Source organism: Ascidiella aspersa, chromosome 6, assembly GCF_963924565.1.
Source record: "Ascidiella aspersa chromosome 6, kaAscAspe10.2, whole genome shotgun sequence".
In the NCBI taxonomy this organism is placed as follows: domain Eukaryota; kingdom Metazoa; phylum Chordata; class Ascidiacea; order Phlebobranchia; family Ascidiidae; genus Ascidiella; species Ascidiella aspersa.
The window spans coordinates 12,289,175-12,308,847 of NC_139452.1; the positions used below are offsets into that span (position 1 = coordinate 12,289,175).

The 19,673-nt window shown below is 41.0% G+C and overlaps 1 protein-coding gene across 1 annotated transcript in view; it reads right to left on the bottom strand.

The window, feature by feature from the left end:
* The window catches only part of LOC146139903 (uncharacterized), a 36,000-nt gene extending 23,009 nt beyond the window's left edge, over positions 1 to 12,991 (bottom strand). Inside the window, exons 1-8 of the mRNA XM_083391504.1 lie at positions 11,712 to 12,991; positions 11,123 to 11,303; positions 10,554 to 10,709; positions 8,116 to 8,233; positions 7,295 to 7,391; positions 6,143 to 6,347; positions 4,367 to 4,494; positions 3,611 to 3,805 (exon numbers count right to left, since the gene is read on the bottom strand). Coding sequence (XP_083247630.1) covers positions 3,611 to 3,805; positions 4,367 to 4,494; positions 6,143 to 6,347; positions 7,295 to 7,391; positions 8,116 to 8,233; positions 10,554 to 10,709; positions 11,123 to 11,303; positions 11,712 to 12,824 — 2,193 coding nt within the window. The 5' untranslated portion in view covers positions 12,825 to 12,991. The remainder of the gene's footprint in view (positions 1 to 3,610; positions 3,806 to 4,366; positions 4,495 to 6,142; positions 6,348 to 7,294; positions 7,392 to 8,115; positions 8,234 to 10,553; positions 10,710 to 11,122; positions 11,304 to 11,711) is intronic.
* Positions 12,992 to 19,673: the final 6,682 nt, after the last annotated feature.

Genomic DNA, 19,673 nt, shown 5'->3' on the forward strand with positions numbered 1-19,673 from the left:
GTGAAGCGACATACTTGTGTTTCGTTTGGTTTGTTGCCTTTACGTAATTAACTTCATTTTTCGTTTTGAGCTTTGAGTTTTCCTTAGCGTATTTTCCTTTACTTTTTTGTGTCTTAAAATCACTTTCTACGTATCTCTGAGATGCACGTCGTTTAGAACAGGTGTTACCCATCTTGCCTCGCCGCTTTTATTCCAAATAAAATCGTAAATTGCTGGTGTTGTATTAGAACTAGGACGCTTTAGGTTGCAATTTCATTAGTACTTTTGTAATTAGGGCAAGGTAGGAATACTAAACCAGAGGTTCTTAAATTGACGTCTATAGACCCCTTAATATAAGCGGACTACCTTCGGAGGTCCATGGATTGCTAGTTTTACCTTAAGCAGTACAATTTAAATTATCGAATTTTTTTATAAAGAAAATAGATTCACGAAACAACACTTTGCGCAGTCACTTTTAATGTATTTAAACTCGATTTTCAGTTTCATGCCATAGGTTTAAACAAAAAACAACAGGTTTCTTATGTCTTCCTGTTTATGAGGTCTTCTCCACAAAAATCCTGCCAAGCATTGTGTACGCAAACCACAGTATTTTTAGTTGAAAGTGTCTGTGTTGAAAAAATTAAACCTGCTCTCAGCAACCAGCTGAAGAGAAAGCATGACTTGCACTTTGAAAAACTTCCATGCAAAGTTTGTTTGGTGATGGCGCCTAGAGTCGAGAGTGTATTAGGCCTAAACCGAAACAGAGCCGGCACGACCCTTTGAAACTTCTTAACGTTACGAGCGCCTGCACAACCAAATAAGGATCAAATGTGACGCGTTAGCACTGTGTGACGTAATATCGCCTGATTCGCAAATGGTCAATGAGCCTAAACAAGGGATTTCCCAGTATTGGCAATTAGCATATCACATTTCATTTGCAACGTGTTTCACTCCCAGAAGATTTGCGACATATTGATGGCGAATCAGCACAATTGTGTTTTTTTTTATTTCTAGACTTAAAACAAATACTGACCTAACAGTCTTAAATATTTTAGAGCAACGATAATGATATATATTTAAATATAACACATGAAAGAAGGTTAAGCACTCATTTACGCGAATTAAATTGTGCAAATAATTTAAAAAATAAACGATTGTCGATTTAAATCGCAATATGTTAACTTGAAATATTTACAGCAATTTGTATGTTTCAAACAGGGATCCATAAGTCTTAAGAATGTGTCAGAGCTTAATCAGTCTTGGAAGAAAAAATAAGTTGTTTGAAAAAAAGACTTTAATTGTGTCTGAAAACAACTGAACGATTACTATCAGTTGTATTTAAAAAAAAGAAGCAAAGTATCGATTGCGCCAATAAAGAGTCCAAAAGGAGAATTTAGTGGTAGAGATCGATTGTTGTCAAACGAAATAGTGGGACAGTTAAGCAAGCCAAACAAACAACCCTATTTACCAAATAGTACACTGCTTGGTTATGCGCTCAGTGGAAGTAAATCGCCCACGCCAAATCGCGCCTCTTCCAAGGTGAACAAACCCAGGCGACACCAGTTTGTGTCTTGGTACTTTGTACTGAGTATTTTGGCGTACGATAGCGGCGGCAGCGACTTAATGAAACCGAAGGGAAAAGGCTCGGACGTCGAACGCCATTAATTATTCACGAGGCGCGAGGACCGCGGTCCCAATGATTCGCTAACTCGGCCGAGCGGAAGACAACAGACGGAAGGCGCCGCCATCACCACACGCCGCCGCTCGATGGACTGTTTGGGCGATTAAGCACACAGTTTCTCCTTCACGTTTCACCTCCAAAACGTCTAAACCAGGGGTTCTTAAACTTTTTTTACCGCGGACCCCTAAAATTTTTTTTTGGACCACAATAGGCAATTTTTTTTTGGAGTCTTAATGCATTCACTGCAATACCGTTTTATTTTTAATTAAACTGTTGTGTTTGATGAATTGATTACTTCTTAAATATACACTAATATTTCAATTAGGCTTGCATGGACCCCCTAAAGCTAGGTGACGGACACCTAAGGGGTCCATGGACCCCAGTTTAAGAAGAACCCCTGGTCTAAACCTTTGCCGGGTGAAATTCTTAAATTTGAATTTCGACCCACGACTGTTTTGTTTGTGATGACTGGAGACAAGGAACTCGAACTTGGTCATTTTGGGGCTTTTTAAAAATAATTTGTGAAGCGCTTTTCGTGATTTTATACCACATAGTTATTTAACACGGGCGATTTTAAGTCAGACTTACTGTTTTTCAAAAACTGTTGGCTAGGTGGGAAAACTGTATATACATATATGTATCATATATGAGATTCAGAGACTGTAGACAAATTTGCAAACAGCGCGAGATAAACACCAGATTTCGACAAGGACAAAAACAACTTAACCAAGAAATGTAGCCTGTGCCTTTAAAGTTCTCCTGTGAAATGATCTGAAACAAAACGCTTAGTATATTCTCCAACCAATTCGGTCTGGGGAAAACTGAACGCTTTTTAATAAACCCGTTCCCAACAGCCTTCACACATATTACGAGCAGATGGACGTTGTTCAATTTTCCATCACGAGGCGACGCTGGCTGTTTATTGATTTTGGGGACTTTTTGCGGGATACAACATGCAACAGGTTACAATACTTCGTAACAGTGATTCTCAACATTGTTTCCGGGCGACAAAAAACTTAAACCGTATGTGTGCTTTCAGGGTTTGATTTCAAATAGCACGCCGCTGCTACGTAAATATACGTCAGGCGTTATTGCCTGACTTCCGTGCTGTGTCAACGTCATCATTAACAATGCGCGTAATTTTCAGTGAGGTTAATTTAGGTAGAGCCTTATTGGGAAAGGCATTTTTCCGAGAATGTTTATAGCGTGTTTTCCCTTCCATTGATTAAAACTTTAACGACTTCACAGAATGCATTGGACAGCAAATGCTTTATGTTGGCCAAAGCCGCCTGATATTATTTTTACGTGAATCAATTAAGCCTCATTTAAAATTTTCAAAGATAAAAGTCATTTTAAAAAGTGTAACCTTGCTTATACATGTATAGGCCTGGCCTCAGTTGACCTTTTTGTTTTCTATATAGTTCGTAATAAATTCACCGTTTTAATTAGCCAGGGCATGGCATTAACACATTTTCTTATTTATTAATCAAAATTGAACATTGTATAGGATTACCGAAAAAGTCTATATGAAATTACAGGTTTGCGTGGCTTGTCGAACGAATTGGGTTACATGCAAAAACAGCACTTTACTTTAAATCAGTGTTTCTCAAGCTGTGGGTCGCAACCCAAAATTGGGTCACTGTTCAATTTGGTTGGGTCGCCGACTCCAGTGGTTCACATGGTTAGATTTATTAAGATTGGTTCTGGGCAAAATTTCTTTAAAATGTGAGAAAATTAAGGAACAAATACGAAGAATGTCTTATGATAATTAATATAGTTCGAACTTATGTTTTGTCTGCTTACAAGAAATTTAGCGAAGACAATTGGGTCGCCAAAGCTTCGTTGTTATACTTGCGCCTAATATTTGGGTCGCCGTGAAAAAAAGGCTAAGAAAAACTGCTTAAAAAAAAAAAAAAAAACAATTTAAAAATAACAGGTTTTACCACTTACGTTCTGTTCGTCGACTTTCACCAACTGCTCGTGAACCTTGGGTGTTGCCACGGCAACGCGCAGGCAGGAGAGGTTGACCTCTGGACACAGGTACTCCAGGACCTCTTTGGGAGGGATGCCTTTAGTGGTGGAGGCGTGCTTGGAGGAAGACTGGTGAATTGCCTCCTCCAGGATTGAGCCACGAAGAGTGCAGAGCTTGCGGGAGAAAGGAAGGTTTAATTTCGATGGAAGGTTGAATAAAGAAAGATGAATTTCGTACGAGGTTTTTAAAAGCGGAAAAATGCACCTAATTTTACACCTGTAGCAAAATAATGTGGGTAAAATTAAAAGGTATTCGAGGGAAAGATTATGCGCGACTAAACATGAAAATGCCAGATAAGCAAATACACTTTAAAGAGTCACCGCGCAATATTAAGCTAAGTTCTTAAATTTATACTTATAAACCATCTGTAAATCCATCAATTAAGACCCATCTGCACATAAGTAGTAAAGATTTCTATTTATCTAAAGTAATAGTTAACAATGAAAATCAAGACTGCTTTTAAATACTAAAACGGAAAATTTTACAATTTGATAAGAAAAAACAACAAAACCAAAAAGGACTTCTTCCCTGCAAAAGGTAAAAGCTTATACAAAGAAGCCAGTTTGGAAGATTGTAAGTGTGATTTTTCGTGGCAAGCTATTCAGAGCGGTGTCGCCAAAATCATTTAACGCCGCTACAGTACATTTCAAAGTTAGTAAATGAATGGCGTATACCTCGCTGGTGCGAACGATGACGCGGTACTGGTAGGCGGCCACTCCTGCCGAGTCCTCAATCTTCTCGCGACGCAAGCTGATCACAACCGGGCCGTACTTTTCGTCGATACCGAAGAAGTTCTGGTGCTCTGTGCGACAGAATAAAATCGTAGGATTAAAACTGGCGAAATATTCTTGGGCGCCAAAAGTCAATCAGCAGCGTGGATTTTGGCCAGGCAATTGACTATATCCGACAATCGAAAAAACGTAAACGCTGAGTAACTGTCAGTCGGTTAAATACGTTTTTTGTTTCTTTCAAGAAGAGCCTTTGGTGTAACAAATAAAGTAGATAAACAGGTGGTTTTTATTTTCAAAAAGAGCTTTGAAGACACTTTTAGCCTATAGGTTTTAGGTCCATATGAGTTTTTTTTTAAAGGCGTCCATAAGACGCAAACAGCAAAACTGAACCTATGGGACGAAAATAAAGCTCAACATCTCAACCAGCGTTCACCAAATTAGGGCAAATTCGCCTGGCGCGGGTTTAAAAAATAGGCTTACTTGTCGCGCGAGTAATTTTGACATTCAGGAAACTATCAGGAATCGAATCAGGACGCTCGCGACACGTTCGCTGTCACGGCCAACGCCAGCTGGTCGCTGATTGACGGCGCTTCGGGCGCGTGGGTATTGCAATCGGGACTCCTATCGCTTCCTCAGTGCCTTGTAAACAAATCGGAGCGACTGCTAATGCATTATTCCCCGCGTCGGCTTAAAAAACAATGGGAATGTGGCAGTTGCTGGCTAATTTGGTGCGGCAGCGCTAGGGTTTTGTTGTTTTTTTAAGTTGGGTAGCGTCGACTTCTGCACTTCTTATGCGAATTAGCGTTAATGCTATAAAGCGACCTTGACGCGATGTTTGTGTGACTCTGTTTTAGTGAGATCACTGTTGTAATGACGTACAAACGGTAACTAATATTACCTACAAATCGTTAAGTTTTACCTAAAAGCGAGGAAAAATGCCTAACTGGACACAACTGTATTCTAATATTCGTGGGACTTTTCCTGAACAGGTCAACATAACCAGAAATCGAAAAATCGGGCGGTGTTAGTTTGATTTAAATGAACGCAAAGTTGCCTGAACGACGACCGCACTGACAAATCACCAAAGGTATTAAAGTCGGGCAATTTTTCATCTTAATTTTCTGAAATAATTACAAAACGATTAAAAATTAAAAAAAAGCTATGGACGTGAACGTATTTTGAAGGGGTTAAAATAAGGAAAAAAACGGTGTCGAGTGATTTTAAAACGCCCGGACATAAACCGTACTTCAAAACGAGCACCAAAATAGGTTCATACAGAAACATAGGGTTAAAAAGTTATTTGAACAGGTTTGATACTTATATATATTTGGTTCCGATTAATGGAACTTTAACAGTTTAACATAAATTTCATGGCAATTATTTTTGAAATTATGGCAAACTATTTGGCCTATACAGTGGTCGTTACCTGGAACGTTAAAAAAATACTTTTGCAAAGCCAAAAAGGTCGAGTTGAACAGCATAATCTCGATTCAGACATTGGAATACGAACACAATGCGCCCCGCCTTTTATAATTGATGCTTTAATTTAGTTTTTAGTCACGTTAACTGAACAAAATACAAGCACGCATCTTAATCAAGATAATGCCGATCTATACTCGACCTTTTTGGCTTTGCAATTCATTATCAAGCCACATAGCAGATCCGAGCATAGCGCACCCCAAAATTAGTTTCGTTCGGTCAATAAAGCCACACACACACCTTTGTCGAAGAAGTACTGACGGTAGTAGCAGGCTCCCTCGTCTCGGTTCTCGATGCCGAAACTCACGCTGCCGGTTGGGGGTGATCCGGGGGGTAGGAGGGTCTCCTGGTTGCCCCCCTCGACTACCGAGAGGAACGAGTGGTTGGTGAGCACCTTGCGCGCCTGGATCGTTGTCTTTTCCTGGCTGTTGGCTCCGTTGCCCACCTTTTTTTTTAGACAGATATATATTTTTAAAATGTTTTTTTTTGAAGTTTCAGTTTTTTGTCTAGCTGTTGGCTTCTCGCCCGCCTTTTTAGACAGATATGTATTTTTAAAGAGTTTTTTCTTTCGAATTCTCATTTTTTTGGCTGTTGGCTCCCTGGCCCACCTTTTTGTTAGACAAATATATATTTAAAAAATGTTTTTTTCTTTGAAGTTTTAGTTTTTTTCCTGGCCTTTGGCTCCGTTGCCCAGCTTTTTTAGACAAATATACAGTTTACATACGTTTTTCGAAGTTTCATATGTTTTCAAATGATTTAAAATTATGTCTTCGCTCTTTCTTTTGGTTTAGTAAATGCAATCGTTGGTGGTTCACGCTATTGTCTTTGTTTCATAAATCGAACAGTTATCTGTTTTGATGTACAACATAAAACAAACCTAGTAAAAATAAAATAAATTTTACCCGTAATTAGCTTTTAAAACCTATATTTAAACGATTTAGACTGGTAAAAACATTTGTTTTTTATTATTTTTATGTGATTGTGTGCAAACTTTAAACTACGATTGAGTTACAATAACCTTGTTTTTTGTGTATAAAATATTTAAATAATAGTTTTCTTTACAAAATATTATTTAATAAAAACACTTAACGCATAGTATAACTTGACATTAGACAAACATCGACATTTTAACCCCAATTTGATTAGAAACCTAAGGTTTCGACGTGGTAGATATTACAAGACGTTAATTAAAGATTAGAAGTGATCATTCATTGGGTTCAAATATCTGCATTATTTTTCTTGCGGCTGTTGTTTTTAGTTCTACTGTAAAATCATAAAAAAAATGAAAGAATTCTCCCCACAAAGCAAGGCTGCTGAAAACGGGACAGGCAGGCAGGCAGGCCAGCCAGACAATCGCGGTCGGGTTACGTCACACTCGATGCATTGTCTCACCTGGATTGACACAGACGACGACGCGTTGTTGCCACTCGCCGCGATGCAGACCACCCGTTCCGGTTCGCCGCCGATCTCGTTACGGAAGAACGGGCAGCTGGGAATTTGAAAAATGCGATTTAGAGTTTTCGAATTTCGAGTTCGGGCCTGATTGGCTGGACAGAGTCGACAGAGGCAGATGCAGCATGTCGCTTTCAGGGAGGGTGAACCATTTTTTCAGATTTACAGGTTTTCTGAAGTATGGTTGCCTCTATGACTGTATGGCCTGTTGACGTTTTTGGACGAAAAAGATCGCGCTTTACAGAAATTCACAATTTGGCAAATATAAAGACCCGTTCTAAACACATCTCCGAAACAAAGAAATAAACATATCCTGTAACTGTAATGTAAAGAGTCTTTCAAGAAAATACCCCTAAAATAACCTTCTTCCCTTTCACTGACTTAAATAGCAACCCCAATGTTTCTGATTTAATTAGGCACCCCAATAACATGCTTTCGAAAGTGAGAAAATTATTTGTTTTAAATATTTACATTTCGGATGTTCTCTTTCGGGATACAATATTGTACAAACAACAAACAAGTATAGTTTAAAGCTTGTTAGCGTTTCAAAGCAAGGGTCGTTATGTTCATCATTAATTGTTAGTAGAATAACTGTAACCATATTATTTCCTAGAAAAATGAATTAATAGTGTCTACTGCATGCATAACATTTTTAAAGAAATGGCCAAGTATGTTTTAGGTTGCAGAAGTTTGCGAATTTGCTCAACTTTTGTCCTATTTTTATACATCTTTTACTCCAAAATATCTTTCTTACAACTTACTTGGACACGAGGTCGTTGAACTTGTTGTTTACGAGTCCCTCATCCTCAATGAAGTTGGACATGTCTTCCATGCTCCCGCTCACACTTGATCCCTTGCTGCCGAGACTGTCCGTGCTCACTGGAGGAGGAAGAAAAAAGAATCGTTTTATCTTTTACCAACTATTTTTTTCTGGTAAATTCCTTGATTGCTTTTTTAATAAAAAAAGACTGTAGGTTATTTGTGGCAATAGTATTCTGGTTCAACTAAGCGAGTTGTTTAGACGCAAATTTTGCTTAAATAATCAGGATTCTAAATTTCGAATTTAAAATGCATATATCGCATAAATTGAAAAATACAAGAACTTTTGTTGAACACATGTATTATAAACTAATTTTCAGTCAACGTTTAAAAATAGATAAACAAAATTGCGACTAAGTGTTTCGAAATTCATAATAAACAGGTGCCCTTTCGCTTTAAACTTCAACAGGCGGGCGATTTGGCAACAACAGCGCTCGATCAATTTTCAAAATCGCGATCAATGTTTTCCTGGCAGCCCTCCCAAGTTTAAAGGTTTTCGCTATACAGGTTCGGCTCCCCTGGGTCCAACCATCTGTTCGGCTTCTCTTTTCGCCGGGTTACATCCAATTTAGATAACAGACAGATATAAATAAAATCGTACGGAAAACATACGCTATTTTTTAATTACATTTTTACGACACTTTTGATGTTCGATGGGCTAAGACAGGGGTCGGGAACCTTTTTAGCTAAGGGAGCCATAAAAGTCAAATATCCTTGGTTGTATTTCCAAAAGAGCCATATGATACTTTTTAACATCTAGTTACACGTTGGCGAAAATTAGTACATTGAGCAGGGCCGTATATTTTATTTTCATTTAAAGGACAGAACATAATATGCACCAAAATTTAATTAGCTAGGTTTGCACAACAATGATTACGGAATTTCGTCGAAAGAATAGGGGCTTTTGGATATAAAGCGATTCGCGCAAAGTGCCGAAAATTCGCTACTATGTAGAATAAAAAAGGAAATATAAAGTTAGGATGGCCGCTGGCAATTTAATTAAGATCATGCTGAGAAATGATAGCTTAGATTTATCTGCAAGATTCTTTCATCAAAAGAGCCATATGACGTCGCAAAAAGAGCCATAGGTTCCCCAACCCTGGGCTAAGACTTGCTGGAAAAATCGCTGGAAATAGCGAAAAAACAAAAGTGACAGCAAAGGAAATCGCAATGGGCAATTGAAACCACGGGGCATCAATATTTAAACAGAAGTGTATATTTATTACACAGTCGCATTGGCCGCATCCTGCGCTTACGGTAACGATCGATTTCTTACTTCACCCTGTTTTTAGCAACGTTTTCAGTGGCAACTTATTCTCTAATCTAAACCGTATATTGGCAGTAAAAGCAACCAGTTATTTTCCCGGGGGAGGTGCGCTGCCCCCGACGTAATTAAAAGTAACGCGGATTCGCCAAAATATGCCGCCCCCAGGGAACTGGTTTGAACACCAGCACAGCATATTTTACAAACAGCAAGTATAGCAAAACATATGGCCGTAAAATGTGCAGAGGGATTGCTGTTCCATTTCCTAAAAATTAAATCCAGCTCTGTAGCCTACAATATTTTAAACACCAACAAATATTTCGCAATTCCTACCACGCTACCATGTCTTTATTTATTTCGTACATTAATAAGCGATCAAGTTAGCAGTAGAATATTCGTTTGTAGCTTATCCAATTGCGCTAACAGCAAAAATACCCAAAATTGCTAAACATTTAAAGATGAATTTATTGGACAGCTGTATAAAAAATTATAAAACATAGGACTGAACTTTCTTTTAGAAGCCTAATCAATTTTCAACTGAGATAATGTAATATGTGAAGTCACACAGGCATTCCAGTAATTGCGTGACAGTGCAATTTCGGGTAATTAAACGTCTGAAAAAAACTTCTCATGATTCGGTTTATTATTAATTAACGAACAGTCGATTACGCAATCGCAATACGCAATTTAACTCCTACTGGATTGAGCGTTGTACTAATATGGCATAAATTAATGCGCGAGCGATGGAGGGAGTATGAAAAGGGCTGTCATTAAGTCAGCAGCCACAATATAAAAATATTAGCTTGCAAAACAAAAATAGACAAATTCTCAGAGTTAACTGATCAAAGCGAACATAACACAACACATTAGCATAACTAATTAATATGGGCCATGTTTTTGTATTGCATCTTCAGTTACAAGTATTAGCCAATTCTTGTTAGAACCAATCTCAATAAATCAAACCATAAAAAAACTACTGTAGTGGGCGCAGAATTTTGCATCGCAAAACATGGGTTGAGAAACACTGCTATATAGCTGAAACGCTGTTTCGCAAAATTTACCCGAGTTTTAGATTATTTAGCCTTCTTTTTAGATCATTTTCACCGAGTTTACTACCTGCCAGGGCAGCCGCCTTGCTCGCTCCGGTGGTGGTGTTCTTGCGCTTGAGTCCTTCCATGGCGGTCAGCACGTCGCGGAAGCTGAAGAGCATGCTCTGCCAGTCGTAATGGGCGAAGTGGTGGCGACGCCGACGTTCTTCCTCGTAGCTCATTTCTGTGGACAAAGCGAAAGCACTTTTTTAGGCCTGTTTTCCTTTCCGTCATATTTATTTATGTTTTAAATGGATGTTGTCTATGGATTTACAGGCCGTGCGAAGAGTTGATAGTAAAGTAAAATTATTTTACCGGGTTTAAAACAAAATGTTTAGAAAATAACAACTTTATGAACACAGAGAACAACATCAAATAGCGCAAAATTTTATCACCGGGGTTAACCCTAACACAACACAACTACCACAGGTCCACAGCTTATTATAATCAGGTTTGAAACGAAAGGTTTTCTCGTGAGATTGCTTACGGCTCATTCTGTAAGGTTGGAAGTGGCCAAAGAAGTTTTGAGAACCACCGCTTTACACTAACGGGTGCATATCGACTTCGATAATATATTCCGGACGTCTCGATACGAACCTTGGCGCATGGCGTCCACCACATCCCTGGCGTTGTCGTCCCTCGCGATCCGACTGATCAGTGTCTTGTGGTCGGGAACGTCCGACTTGGAGCGCGATCCCTTGTCCTTGTGCTTGCGCGGGAGCCTCGGGCTGGCGTTGGCGCTGTTGATTGGACTCGCACCGCGCGAGTCGGACTTGTTCTGTAAACAAATATGAGTTTCGAGTTTAAAAGCGAAAAAAAAAACACTTCGAAAAAAGTTTGATATTAATAAATCTGGCTACATTTGCATAAGGGTCTACTATTCTTAATTTGTACCAGAACACTCGAAGAGTGATCAGGGCAAGGGAAGAGAGGACCGTGCTCTGTAAACAAATATTGTTGTCGAGAAAAAAAAAAACACTTTGAAAAAAAGGTTGATAATAAATATGTTCACATTTTTCCTTCGTTTTGATTTATACCGGAACACTCGAAGAGTAATCAGGACAAGAAAACAGGGGGGGGGGGGGGGGGGGTTATCGTCAAAACGTCAAGCACAATTCGATTTAGCCCGAATTCCAAGGCCAACAGCAGCGACAAAACAACAACTCCTCGTTTCAGTTTCACCGACCTTTTTCAGGTGCTTGGTGCTGGGCGGAAGGATGTGCGCGTCCCTGCGGTCGGCGGCGGCAAGGGCGATGTTCTGCCGCTCTCCGTCGTCCTCATCGCCCAGCGCCTGATCCAGGGTCGACGCGCTGCCGAAGGCTCGAGCCGCCGACGCCATCTTGGGTCTGGCGTGGTCGGCGGCGTCGAAGCTCGCTGAAAGATAGTCGGAGCTGCGCGAGGCTCGCTTTTCGCTTCGCGCGTCGCTGCTCGATCTCTGGCGGTCCAGCTTGCCGCGAAAGAGCGTCACCGTTTCGACCGACGGCGGCGGCATGGCGCTCTTGTCGCGCGCCTCGCTCGAGACGCCGTCGGCGCCGCTGTCCGAGTTCAGCGACGTGTTGGAGCGGTGTAGGTGGCTGTCGAGGCGAGGCAAGCCGTTTAATGCGCGAGGGTGTTCGGCCTGCTGCTTGTAGGGAAGTCTTCCAGCGCGTGTAAGTGAGGCCGAGCGCTCGTCGTCGTCTAGGGATGGGGCTTTAGTGGGAGATGGTCGAGTTTTCTCGGCGCGGAGGTGCGAATCCTCATTGCTGCCGACTTTCAGCTCGTTTATTTCGCACGACGCCGACTTGGAGCGCGACTTGATGCTGCCACTGCTTCCGCTGTGGTGCGAGCGTATATCGATAGCGGCCGAGGCGGCGTGTTGGTGGCCTTTGCTGGGCAGCGTGTAGGTCTTGTGATGTGGGTGCTGGTACAGGTCTGCGTCCAGCTCCTTGCTTGCCGGGCGCGAGCGGGGTTTGACCCACGTCTGGCCGTACTTGCTGTAGGCGTTCGAGCCCGGGTCCTTCCAGCCGTAGGCGCCCGAGCCGGATCCCGACGAGCGAGGGTGGTGCTTGTCAGGGCTTGACGACCTGCGGCGCGCCTCCTTCTGCGCTTGCTGGTGAGTGAGTAAGTCGCCGTTCGAGAGTCCGATCGAGTTGTAGAACTCCTTGGCACGGCGGGCCTTGTCTCGGATCCGGTCCAACTCGCCCGACTCGCCGGCCGGGGGGTTAGTGGGGGTCATAGGTCCCCCGCCCCTGGGATTAGTGCTTGGTTGGCCGCCTAACGTACGGTTTGTAGTTGCGATGTAGCGCGGGCGTTCGGCCATCTTTATTTTTAGTCGGGTTCTTGTTGTTCTTGTTTTCTTTTTCGTAGCTCGGTCGACGCGTTGTGCGTTACCGGGAATGTTGGTCCATCGTTGGGCGCTGGTCGTTGGTGCGTTTCGTCAGTTCAGCGCTTAGTTTTTCTTTTATTTTGGTCCCTATGCTGGTTATGTTTGGCCTAAGTCTGCAAGAGTAAAATTTAAAATAAAAATTTCGTGAATTGTGGGTTCAAGTCAAGGAATGCAAGTTGCATTGGAATAAAATTAATAAAATCCTAAGGAAAACAGTGAATAGAATAAAAATAGTAAATCCTCAAAACCAGAATTAGGGCTACTAAACTAAACTAGTAGAACATTTTTTTTTCAGGTCCAGTTAAAGCGGTTGCATCCATTAGATTCTAATCGGATAAATAATTAGAATAGTGCTAAAGCTACAACAACTGGGAGGCACAGGGCGATTTATTATTGTGCTCGTCAGCTTGCGGGAAAATCTGTCTCTTTTTCAGTTACTCCAAAAATCACATATAATCGTACCGCTTTTTTTAAGTAAACTAGTAAACTGAACATTTGTTTAGGTCCACACTCAACATTCAAAGATTCGATAACAGCAATAAGCCAGTTAAGTAGTCCTTAACCAAACCATCAAACAACAGTAGTAATAAATAAACACCTTAGGATCTGTAACTGGTGTCGAAAAGTCAAACATAAATAGAAGCAGATTAGTCGTTCACAACAGGCCAAGCCAAAGCAAGATGATCAGAGGTGGTTATTTAACTGTATTATACACAGCGCAAGGGGATAGATTGCAAATAAATCTCACAAAAAAAACAAACTTTTTTTAAAAAGCTAAATGAGTGGCAGTTTGTTGATTTGACCGTACCAGCAGGCAGTAGCAAAAAAGGAGTTACAAAAATAGGCATTTGCGCGTGAATGCTGGAGCGCGTCGGTATTCGGGTTCGCCGCTCAGCGATATTATGATAACAGTCGCGACCGAAAATAAACATGACGGCCAGATTTCGGGACGATACAGGGGCAAGTGTTTGTCTAGACTCCAGAGTCAAGCTAGGTAGGGAACGACCGGATAGCGCAAACAAAAGCGCCACAAAAAGACAATCCCTCGCGACCTGGCTTCGTTCCTTGCTGGTCCTTATGGGTTGATCTAGCCGTGGAAGAAAGCGCTATATTTACATTTAACCTAGGATTATGGGAGGGACGCATCTAAATAGTTTGAATATATTTCTTTGCACTCCCAAAAGTTTGCGTGTTTACCACATTTTCTTGTTACAAACGCAATCTAATCGAAAAACGCCATTTACCTGAAATTGAAAGTTAAGGCTTGGTTAAGTCAGGCTCGGGGTATGTTGTTTGATCCAAAATCGACGATATGAATAATAAAAAAACAGTTTACAAAATATATTTCCTGCATAATGATCTAGTGTTCAAATATCTACAAATGTGAATGAAGCGCGGTTCCAGTATTTACCAGTCGGCAACTGCTAAAATGAAGGCATCTGCTAAACTTTGTTTGAATCTTGCAGATTTTAAAAGCAAAAACCCAAGACACCCTAAACCTAAAGTGACTTCGCAGTGAGAGGGATAAATAAAAGGGAATTCGTGTCATAGGTTTACCAAAAGGAAAAATCGGCGAGATGCAAATCGTCGCGCAACAATTCGCGATAACAGCAACCGGTCATCAATTTTAAGGCTCAACAATTGACGTGCTGGTACTTTTACACACAACAGAGCGGGGGAAAGCATCTTCACAGTGCATTTCCTCATATAGTTAATTTCAGAGAAACGTCAATTCAGTACTAGAAGTCATTTAAATATTGCGCATAATGACATACTACAATTAGGCAAAAACGTTAAAGACGAATACACAAAGGCCCGTGACATCAGATAATGTTAATTTGGACAAGCTTAACAGAAATAATTTCAATTTCATCCTATTAGGACGAGCTCGGCGACAACAAAATGCCTTTTTAATTAATACGCCGCGGCATTAGCTAGGAATATGAAGCAAAAACAAAATTATCTGATGGGCGCATCAAATAGTTCTTAAAGGTACATTTCCATTCTGCTGACAAGACAAATTCGAATCAGTACTTTGAGCGGGGGCTTAGCTATCAGAACAACACACACCGCATGTCACTATATCCTTTCCTGATTAGAAGGGAGGTATTCGAAAAACGGCTGTGGCACTATAAAGTCAGGTGGTCATATCAAACAAGGTTCGTTTCGTCTGTTCAACAAACGGTTGAACCAGGGTCCTGCTAGGAATGTACACTTAGAAACAGTACCATCTGCTGGCTGTCTTTCACAGGACTTAATCTATCATAGAGCAGCTTGCGCTTGGACGTACATAAGCCGGCATTGCTGATAAAAAAAACAGGCAGATGACCCTTCGAAACATCCGTTAAAATAAACGTTTTGGAAAAATCGCTCGCGGGTGGCATCTCAAGACACTCTCAAATGAAGTTGTTATTGCATTGAAGTCGCTCAATTCACATTTTTTGAGTTGTTAAATTGCTGGTTCCTATATATAAGTTGTTAAAGGCGTTTGTCCCTTGAACTTATTGAGTAGAGACAGAAGGCTCAGGTGGCTGTGTTTTTATATTAGTGCAAATTCAATACGTTGCGTAAATTCATCGGACACGCAAACGATAAACTTAACCGGATTCCGTTTTCGAAAAGAAAATCGGCATTGTACACCTGACCAAGAAGCAAAACCTGCAACCAGCCGCGGAACAACAACAGCATTAAGAATGACTAGAAAGGCAAATTTGGGCCGACAAGTCCCCTCTGGCGTGCGTTGCCATGTATCTAACTCACGCCCGACCGCGATAAGGTCGTGTAATCTCGCCAAACCGCGAGCCACTTTGAGACGGGGTTACGTCACAAGTTTGGACCTCGGTTGCTGGCTTGGTTGCTGCTTTATTTTGCGGCGCCAAATTTCGACTGTTGTCCTCAAAATTGTGTAGAAATGAAGAGCGGGTCTTGGTTTTCCGTGCCTTTGCGAAGACAACTTGGAAAAAAAATCGCAGGCCGGATTATCATTTTTCAACAGTAACTTTAATTCTATTATTTTAAAAGTATGTTATTGAAGGATGATATACACATGAATGACTTGGCAGTGAGTCAACTGTGGGCGCATTAAAAGGGACCGGCTTACGCACAACAGACATCGCGGAAAAGCGGCTTGGGATGATTATTGGGAGGCAAAAACATCACAGATAGCTTATGATTAAGTGTACAGTGCTGAGTGATGATGTGCTCATTCACTGGCTTTCCTTTTTGACATCACTCGGCGCTTGTAGAACATACGAGCGGTTTACTAACTTAGGGTGTGCAAAGGGGTACCCAAGCACAAATCCAAGCCTTGGCTAGATACTGTTTGTCACAATTTGTAGCCTATGTCTGTCGGAATTCAGGAAAATCAGCAATACATGATTCATTTTTGTTGTTTCGATAAAAAATGTGACTATGACGTCACTCGTCGTGCCTTATTTTTGCGTTTCGTGGGAATAATGGCTATTTCGATTGTGTTTGTGTTTGGGGGATACGCATTTAAAGTTCTCCGAAACGTTTATAAGTAAAACCATATAGCTAAATCTAATTAATGTTAATGCCGCTTTTCCGTTTTGCCTCTTTTTATTGCCCACTTTGGAAGAGTTCTGCGAAGAGAACCTATGTTGTTTACGAGGAAGGGTACTCCTATTGGCAAAATAAGGGGCCGCTTTGATAAAGGCAACGGTTAGAACTCAGCATTGCGTCGGTTTTTAAAAAAATGTCTGGCCGAGGCGATTTCTCACGCGGACAAATCGACGTATTTACGTGAGTCACGATTCATTGGAGGAAACCGGCGAAGCGTAGTGAGATTTTTTTCGAACGTAAACATTACAGCGGCGAAAAATCGAGCGGCATTTGTCGATCGGCCCAGGTTGCATTTTCCAGGTTGGCGATTTTTTATGCTTGGACCCTGGAGAGCCGGTACCACACTAAATTTTACAGTTGGTAGCTCTTTTAGAACAACACATTAAACTAACATACAAAAAATATATCGTTAAATCACCTCTTACATCAAACGGATTGGCCTTACATTTGGAAATGAATGAATTAATGGCCATAATAAGCTAAAATGTCGGCGGGACATTTATATGGATAGTTGTTTTAAGGTACATCGGAACATCGTTATTTGGGTACACTATGCACGGATCTGTAATGTAATTTGATAATAAAATGCAAAGCCAAAAAGAACGAGTATATCGACATCATCTTAATTAAGACGTTTCGATACGAGCTTGTATGACACTAACTGAATATGATGTGACCTTTTTGGCTTTGCAATTTATTATCAAGTTACATCGTATTTAACATCGGATTCCTGAAACACCAAGGCATAACAAGGAATAGGCATCGATTACTAACAAATATAAACTAACCCAATTTTCTGCCATGTTATCAACAGCCTCAATTGATGACGACACTTATTTATATTTTCACACAAACCCACGCCCTATTGTGAGCAGTCGTGCGGTCGCACCTCCGCGGCTTGGAGGCTTTTCGGGGATTTACAGAGGATTTCCAACGCTCAGGATTTTCGCGCGGATCAGTTGGTTTGGCGAAAATTTCCAGTTTACTTTACGCTGCCATTTAAAGTCGGCGTGCTGCAATATTTCAAATGCATCGGAGCTTTGAGTGTTTACTCGGTAATCCACATAGTCTTGCACAGAAAATAACAAGGAATAAAACCTAAAAGATAAATTACACATTTGCTGTTTACGCTGCCTATTTACACCCAACTTGCAGAAGCAAAAGCGTAAATTTTCTACGGTTAAAAGCAACTAAGGAATCGTAAAGAGCACATCACACTGCTGCTGCAATATTTTGACGTCTTAAAGTGAACGGTTTAAACTTTCTAAAAAAATGTCCGACATGGGCGGTGGACAGCTTCTAACTAAACGCTAATGCCTTTCAAAACACCAACTTTTACTTGAAAACGATCAGTCATCGCTGACAGTCTGTCCAGTCTGGCAAAGCTACTATAAGGAAATAGGCCATAGCAGACACATCTAGTAATATGGTACACAATACAATCACATAAATCCTGAATACACTGTTATAAATACGGTCCATCTATTTAAAGACAAAGCCTTCGCAACTGCCAATAAAACGTAACGATAAAGAGTAGCAAATAAACTGATAATGCTATCACTGTAGCGCTGGATATGTGATAATGGAAATAACCTTGGCCCTCGCAAGATAAATGTCGACCTTAGTTTCTGATCAGTAACAGCAGAATACTTAAAGCTAGCAATTCAGGACAAACACTATTAAAAGATCCTTATATATAAATATATTTGGCCAGCAAAGCCATCTTTAAAATATCTCATTCAAATAGAATCTATTGTCACTGTATTTGGGAGCGAGCACGCCTGCATATGGCGCAATTAGAGAGAGGCGTGTGGCCCTAATCGCGATCCATCCCGGCATAGTGCGGGAGGGGGAGGGGGGCGTGTTTAATGAACTAAACATCGATTTCCGATCAGGCGTGTCGAGCTACGGGCGCACGTGCACTTAAGCTTCGATTACGAAAAAAGTTGAGCATGTGCTTTTTTTCGTTTGGCCATGAGGTTTCAACTTTGAACGTTTAAGATAATGTGCAAGATAAAACATAGTATTACGCCCATCGCAGGACCGAAACTGGTTAATATAGGATTGGTGCGTGAACCCATAGCTTGATGATTAGGTTTACAAAAATCTTTCAGAATTTAATCCTGTTACAAAAATGTGTCGTTTTCACCTAATTTAAGTGACCAAAACTCCAAAACCGCATGGACAAAAGCAGTCCTCGAAATGTTCGGAAGGCTGGTAAGTTTAATACGTGAGCTTATACAGACCAGCAGCAGCCTGGGTACCATACATCGACTTATGAGGTGCCTTTCTGGATCCTATACAAACCATATTAAGGCAGATACATTTAGCAACTGGATATGATCCAAAATTTCACTCAACTTACCCTGAACAAACTGCTGGCGGAGTGAAAATAGAAGAGACCTTTAATAAAAGTTTGTCTTTTACATTAACTGTACCACATGGGGTGATTTTGCTCGCAAAAGTTATGAGGAAAAAAGTCCACTTGAAAACACCGACAGATTGCATAATTAAACGTCGAACGGATTAGAACAGCAATCGTGCCAACAATCAGCAACGCGCATGAACAGAAAACGCCAAAGTCTGGCCGACATCTGGCCCACAAGCAAATAAACTCGACGGCGCGATTACAAAGAGCGCGGGAAGCAAACGGATAGTGTTACACATTTAAACGCGCGATCATTCAATGTAGTGCAGATGCCGGGAACGGCAAAAATGTTCGTCGCAATGCAATTACACGTGGTCGCACGCGCGCGAGACGGAATAAGAATAGTTGCGTTCAGTGAGACGCGACTCACGAGCGTTACGCAACCAATGACATTTAAAGAGATAATTAACTTTTTAGGAGCTAAAGCACTTTTCTGGACATTGCTTAAATAAGCTGCGTGCCGCCAACTCGGTTTCCAACTTTTAGTATTTCTCCTAATCGCAGGCCCAGGGTTGCAACCTGTCTGAGATTATTAAATCGTACTGCGATGAGACTATAGGTCTTTCATCGCGTACCCCAAACATATAACTCCGTCAACATTTTATCACTGTGGTTCTTCAAAGGTGGTGTCTGTCTATAGCTGTTGCCTACGTAATTTTCACATCATCCACGGTGGTGCTTAACTGCTTAACATGGTCATGGTGTAGGCATCCCACATTTACCGCATTCTGATCTGTAACTGTTTTGTTTCCTTGTTTCTGTGATCATTCTTT